Consider the following 7,372-nt stretch of genomic DNA (forward strand, 5'->3'; position numbering starts at 1 on the left):
TTTACTTTCCTAAAGCTAGAATTGCAATCCCATTCCTGTTCTCCTGTGTGTAACTGGGCTTGTTGCATTGTCTGACTTCCCTTCTGCATCTCCGTTTGCCTGATCTCCTGCCCCACTGCTCAGCCATGAAGGTTGCAGTATGCAGCGGGCTACAGTACATTTCTTATAGAAGCCGTATTAGATCAGCTTGCACAATGCAGGGGAAAGTAGAATACGCTTTTCGTGTTGCTCTTTGAGTGTCGTGCACTTACCTTTAATTTTAGAGTTTCCCAATAAAGCGATCTTCTTCCCGCTAATTGTGTTTGTGTATTATATACCGGGACTCCCATCAATTACATGTAGGTAGAAGCCAGTTCGTAAAGTATGCGGTCATCAGTTTGTGGTGTTGTTGTTAACGACCCGCGTGTATTACTTGGTGTGTATGCTGCCTATTGTCTAGTGTGTACGCACTATATTGTTAATGGTGCGCGCTCCCGCAGGTTGTTAGTGACCCCAATGTCCTCTATCCATGCAGCTCAATCCTGGCTCTATGGCAGGAATGGCCAAACTGTGGTCTCCAGCTGTTGTGAAACTACACATCCCAGCATGCCTTGCCATAGTTGTAGCGGTCCCTAATAGCAAAGCTATGGAGGGACTTGTAGTTTCACAACAGCTGGATGGCCATAGTTTGGACATGCCTGCTCTATGGTCAGTTACAGTATACTCCTGGATGTGGCCACTTAAGTTACCTTAGAAGATTTTATTTTTTGTTTCTCCAAGATATCGTTTGTCAGTGAGTTCATGGGAATCATGAGCGACACTATCGCTGGAATATTGTCTAGTGTGTACCCAGCATTAGACTTCTTAAAAAAATATTGCGTTGGTCCATGGTGGCTGTGCCACTACCAATTCTTACAGAACTGGTAACCCCATCGCCAAGGGGCCACGCCCGATAGCCATGCAATAACAGCCACGGGTGGGGAGGGGGAAAGGGGAAGGGGAAGGGGAGGGGTGTGGGTGTCTTTGTCTCAGGTTCCCAAGCCTGTATGTGGGTCTCTTTGTCTTCGGTTCCCAAGCCTGTATGTGGGTCTCTTTGTCTTCGGTTCCCAAGCCTGTATTTGGGTCTCTTTTTGGTTCCCAAGCCTGTATGTGGGTCTCTTTGTCTTTGGTTCCCAAGCCTGTATGTGGGTCTCTTTGTCTTCGGTTCCCAAGCCTGTGTGTGGGTCTCTTTGTCTTCGGTTCCCAAGCCTGTATGTGGGTCTCTTTGTCTTCGGTTCCCAAGCCTGTATGTGGGTCTCTTTGTCTTCGGTTCCCAAGCCTGTATGTGGGTCTCTTTGTCTTCGGTTCCCAAGCCTGTATTTGGGTCTCTTTGTCTTCGGTTCCCAAGCCTGTATGTGGGTCTCTTTGTCTTCGGTTCCCAAGCCTGTATGTGGGTCTCTTTGTCTTCGGTTCCCAAGCCTGTATGTGGGTCTCTTTGTCTTCGGTTCCCAAGCCTGTATGTGGGTCTCTTTGTCTTCGGTTCCCAAGCCTGTATGTGGGTCTCTTTTTGGTTCCCAAGCCATTATGTGGGTCTCCTTGTCTTTGGTTGCCAAGCCTGTATGTGGGTCTCTTTGTCTTCGGTTCCCAAGCCTGTAGGTGGGTCTCTTTGTCTTCGGTTCCCAAGCCTGTATGTGGGTCTCTTTTTGGTTCCCAAGCCTGTATGTGGGTCTCTTTGTCTTTGGTTCCCAAGCCTGTAGGTGGGTCTCTTTGTCTTTGGTTCCCAAGCCTGTATGTGGGTCTCTTTGTCTTTGGTTCCCAAGCCTGTACGTGGGTCTCTTTGTCTTCGGTTCCCAAGCCTGTATGTGGGTCTCTTTGTCTTCGGTTCCCAAGCCTGTATGTGGGTCTCTTTTTGGTTCCCAAGCCAGAGCTGTACTGTCTTAAACTGATTGTATGAGCAGCTCTCCACCTTCACCTTTAAGATCCTCCAAGATCTGGATGAAATATTTGGGATCCATATGGAAGCGGAGCATTTTTGCACTCATTAGGTTGAGAATAGAGAGGACACGGTTCCAGAAGGCTTCCCTCGAGCTGTCAATTATGAAATTGCTCATTGGGCAGTTTAGTTCACTGCCCATGTATGAATATGAGATGTACAGACAGGTTGACAGTGTTTCCATTAGTTCCCGCTTGGTGTCCAGCTCTGATGCAATCACTTCACGGCAGAGCATGTACAGAAACATTAAATTGGTCGGTGTGAGGAAGCCAAAGGGCTGCCAGGTTCCAGTGAGAGATTTGTCTACAGACACCATCCATTCAGCAATGCGTATTGGTGACACCCGCTGCTTGCACCTGCGACAGAGGAACACCGAAAGACAGGCCAGCAGCTCGCCGGTGGATGCTTGCACCTTCTTGCATTCTGGTGGTGATAACTCTTGCTTTTCTTCAGCAGGCTCACAGTCAGGCTTCATGCATTCTGGTGGTGATAACTCTTGCTTTTCTTCAGCAGGCTCACAGTCAGGCTTCTTGCATTCTGGTGGTGATAACTCTTGCTTTTCTTCAGCAGGCTCACAGTCAGGCTTCTTGCATTCTGGTGGTGATAACTCTGGCTTTTCTTCTGCAGGCTCACAGACAGGCTTCTTGGCAATAGTATCTTGTGAGTCCTGTGTGTAGATTGATAAGTCAACACAGGAGATGGATTTCTTTAGGCTCTCATTAACAAGATGGGTAACATCAACCTGGCCATTTATGCGCGGCCTTCTTTTAGTCATACATCGCCTCATTCGGCCGAAGAGCGACTGTCTCTTGGCAGATCTTCCTATCTCACTGTTCTCGATAGCCATGGGCTTGGCCCCACTTGATGTGTCTTCACCAGGGGTGCTTGCCTTGTGGCAGCATGGGAATGTCAAGCAATTCCACATTCTTATTCAGTGTAATGTTCTTTATAGCACTGATTGTGGTCTGTGGTGGCTCTGATTGCTGAATATACTCCAATAATAAGGGTCTGTTTCCAGCACGTTGTATATGATGCTTCCTGGTTCAGTCCAAGGCAGCAAATGAGTCCAGCAGATTGTAGCCAGAGGTGTTCTCTGCTTACACTGGGCATTGTGACATCACAGGCTGATTGTGACATCACAGGCTGATTGTTATGTGTTATTTATGCCACTGATGATATCTAGGTAATTTCAAACAGTGATTAAAATTAGTGCAATATAGAATGTATTATCACCCTATTTAGAGCCCTATAAGGAAGATAATCCTTTTAAAAGATAGAAAATTAGATTGGACATTTGAATAATCTGAGATTATAATTAGTTGAAATTCACCAAATAAAAAAAACTATTTCCCGTCAGCATACCTTCCAACATGACCCATTTCAGAAGGGACAAAATGCTCTGTTCCTGGACTTCCTTTCCAGCTGCAGATGTGCAGCTGCAGCACGGTCCAAAATTCTATAGGGGAGCAAGATCAACTGTCACTCCAAACACTGACTACAGCCAGGGACTCACTGACAGTTGGTGTGCCACCCCTCTTGGCACTTTGGGCTGTGCTGTGGCTGCAACTGTCGCTGGCTAGGAAGTCCAGATACAGAGCATTTTGTACCTCCTGGAATGGGTCATTTTGGGAGGTAAGCGTCAGTAATGAACCTAGCCTTCTCCTCCTATTTATTTAGAATTGTTTTCCCTTTTATTATGAGATAGCAGCAGATCATTCATGTCTGTGGATGAAACGCTGAGATAATAGCGACTCAATGGCTATTTCCACTGGCATTGTAGTAACAGAAACTGAAGGTGCACTGACTGAGTATTGGGTGTTTGGCGGACACATGTGTGCTTATGGACAGCGCCTGTGTGCTTATGGACAGCGCCTGTGTGCTTATGGACAGCGCCTGTGTGCTTATGGACCGCGCCTGTGTGCTTATGGACCGCGCCCGTGTGCTTATGGACCGCGCCCGTGTGCTTATGGGCAGCGCCTGTTTTCTCATATAATATAGTATTAGTAATAACTGACTGTAGGTAATTGTACAGTGGGTCACATGACTGTATCTTTCTAATGCCAAATACACCAATTCAGTTGCTACAGTGCCTTGCAAAAGTGTTCACACCCCTGGAATTTTTTTTTATATTTTTGTTGCTTCACAACCTGGAATTAAAATGGATTGTGTGACGGTTTGTATCATTGCGCTCACAGAACATGCCGGCAACTTTGTAGATGGTATTTGTGAAAAGCCCATGTGGTCCTAGACACTGTCGGTCTTATGCTTGTGTCAACCTTCCATCCATGACCTTTAGTGGTGGACCCAATGTATGTTGCCCTAATATTATGCTAGTAAAATGTGCTGTTACACTGAAAGAAAGCAGGTTCTCCACCCAAATAGCACAATCCTATTGGTTAAAGTGACAACGCCCTGGAGAAAGCGTTCTACCCCTTGGTCCATTGTCTCTGATAAAAGGTCTCTCCTATGTATCCGCAAAGTGTACACTTTATTCTCTGCTCTTGTGTGTGTTTGCAGCTGTATGACTTCACAGCCAATGAGGAGACTCCGTGCGCTGTGACCTTTCACCCTGCCCGGCAGGCCCTGGCCTGCGGCTTCAGCAGCGGGGTGGTGGGATACTTTGATGTGACGGCTACCACTATGCAGCAGGAACACAAGTAAGTGCGGCTTTCTCACTCCTAGCCGGTTCTCTGGCCGGGGTGTAGCTGTGCTGGATGGAAGAGACAACGGGGTGGATGTAAGAAGGCTCGTTATGGAGGGGACGCGGTACCCGCACCATTATGTGCACTGATACTGCTTCTACCCCATGTATGAAGAAGTGTGGCCCCTGGTACAATGGGCCCCATTCAGGTTGGCTTGGTAAGCTGCAAACTTGCGAGCTTGCATACAGCTCGGCGACTATGTAAGTCACCGAATCCATTCGCAAAGGGGGCGGCACATGCGCATAATAGACCGTGCACAAGCGCGGTCCCCAGAGCACCGGGACGGGGCCGAACTCGCACAATTGGGAGTAGACCAGAATCATCCCCAATATTTGTCCTATGTTTAATAGAAATGTACTTTCCCGAAAAGACCCCGTATTGTCACTGGTGCTCAGCGGGAGACCCTTAATTACATCCTGTAGCAGTTGACGGGCGGCTGTCAGTCACTCCCATCATGACAGTATTTTCTATTGATCTGTTTGTACACCAGGCAGCACCGAGGTGCCATTACTGGCCTTCTCTTCTCTCCTGATGGTGGGCTGATGTACAGTGCCTGCACTGCGGGATCTCTGGCTCTCTACAGCATCGGACACCAGGAACAGCATGTTCTGCGGGTGCTTGGTAAGTGATGACATCATAGCTAGATGGACGCTCACATATTACACAGCGCAATACATGTGACCCGTCACATTGCCCCAGTGCTGTGAAGCCGGAATCCTTCTTGATCATCCAAATGCTTCTCTTCACCCCTCTCCTTCACGTACCCTATATCCTTCTGTTCCCTTCTCTTCTGTCGGACCGCAAAGGTCTAAACACTGTCTAATGCGCAGGTAACGTGGTGTGCAAGAACTCCGAGCAGGGGCCCCAGTCTCTGTCGATGAGCATGGACGGATGTCTCCTGGCGTTCGTCGGACCTATCGAATACACCGTGACTGTCATGCACGGCCGGTCATTAGATGAGGTACTTCTAGAACATTGGCCTTAAGCCCAGTTTAGTGTCTGCCCTCTGACCCCGGTACACCTCGTCCTCCTCTTCTGTAGCAGGAGCTCTCTTGGAAGAGCCGGTTCTCTCTGCCTCCTCGTCACTTGTTGTACTTGTTGTTCTTGTTAATTCAGCTCCTGCGCATTGATGTCAGCATCCTGGATCTAGGCAGCACTAAGCTGGACTGTGCCCTGAGCCTCGCATTCAGCCCGCTTCGCCCCTATCACTTGCTGGTCTCCACTTCCGGCAACAAGATCTTGTGGCTGGATCCTAAGACCGGACGTCTCACCAGAGAGGTGAGGGTTCTAGACCATAAAACACCAGATTTAGCACTTTGGTCTACATAAACACTGCAGCAGTTTACGCGTTTCGCCAGGAGACGAACGGTAAATGACCGTAATAAATACACATTTACATTTTGGAAATCTCAGAAGCAGCAGACTCAAGTGGTACATCTGTCTATCCGCATGTCAGTGTTGGGTAAATGAAGAACCAGATTTACAGGTGTTTGGTAAAACCATTGTTGTTGTGGTGATGTCCCACATGTAGGTGACATTTTTGATCTTCCTCAGGTGACACAAGTACATAAACAGCACTGCTACACCCTGGCAGTGAGTGACGACAACCGCTTCCTGCTGACTGCTGGGGACCGAATTATCAAAGTCTGGAACTATAGTCTGGCTGGAATCACCCGCCCACAGGTAACGTGACCAAATAACGCTGTCTGGTTTCTCCTCTTTGTGGCGTCATTCTGTGGTTGCTATGGTTTATCGTCCTCCCATCATGCATCTGTGCATTCACGTCCCTGTATCTTGGCTCCTCCCCCCTTTCAGGTGTTCATCGGACACTCGGAACCTGTGCAGCAAGCGGACTTCTCCCCAGATCAGCAGAGTGTGATCACTGCTGGGGATGCCATTTTTATTTGGGACTTTGAAGCGGCCCCTGATGTTCCAGTTAGAAGGTAATATTTTTTTATTTTTTTTATTTATGTGCTCCTTTTATTTTGTATGTCTGTTTTTGGTAACTTTTAATTGTTATTAGCCTGCTAGTTTTTCTTTACTTATATACTAAAAGACAATTTTTATTTTTATTTTATTTTACTAGCTTCATCCCTGGTGGAGGTTCAACGTTTGCCCGCCAGTTGAGTGTAAATGGTCCTTTACCCTCTGCCATCCATTCCAGCACTGGTAAGTGGATCAGTAGAGTGGTCATTACTGGCTGCAGGTGATTAGGCCGCACCCCATGAACCTAATCTGGTTCTCCCGTAACAGGTCCCGTAGATCAGAGGAGAGATTCCACATTCATCTCTAGCGGAGTGCCAAGGGGCACAGCTCCTCGTCCTTGTATCTCCTCCCCTCCGCGCCTGGATATCAGCCCAGTGCAGCATACAGGTTATGCAGGTGAGAGGAACTATCGCTGTAATATGGTATGGTGCGGTATAGAAAACCCATGTGAGATATCATCTTTGCACTCTTTCATTGCTGTCCTCCCATCTCGCTGCTTGCAGGGCTCCTTTCAGAGTCCGATGATGGGGACGCGGTGGCGGCCGGAGCTGCGCAGGCAGAATCTGTGGTGGAAGAGGTGGAATTGCGAGATCCACTGAAAAGTGATGGGCAGTCATCTCTGATCATTATAGAGAGCCAGCCCAATAGGTCCAAGCTGCCCTGGGGTTCCAGGACTATCAGCAGCAGTCAGGGAGAAGGTAATGATGAACCCAACATTGTCAGACAGAATCAC

The 7,372-nt window shown here is 48.1% G+C and overlaps 1 protein-coding gene across 1 annotated transcript; it reads right to left on the reverse strand.

Annotated features, from left to right (window-relative positions):
- Positions 1-1,744: 1,744 nt before the first annotated feature.
- LOC146021135 (cyclin-dependent kinase 5 activator 1-like) lies at positions 1,745-2,798 on the reverse strand. Its single transcript, XM_083154935.1, has one exon. The coding sequence runs from the start codon at positions 2,796-2,798 to the stop codon at positions 1,896-1,898; it is 903 nt and encodes a 300-aa protein (XP_083011061.1). The 3' UTR covers positions 1,745-1,895.
- Positions 2,799-7,372: the final 4,574 nt, after the last annotated feature.

This window comes from Crinia signifera, chromosome 7, assembly GCF_055691185.1.
Source record: "Crinia signifera chromosome 7, ASM5569118v1, whole genome shotgun sequence".
Lineage (NCBI taxonomy): Eukaryota > Metazoa > Chordata > Amphibia > Anura > Myobatrachidae > Crinia > Crinia signifera.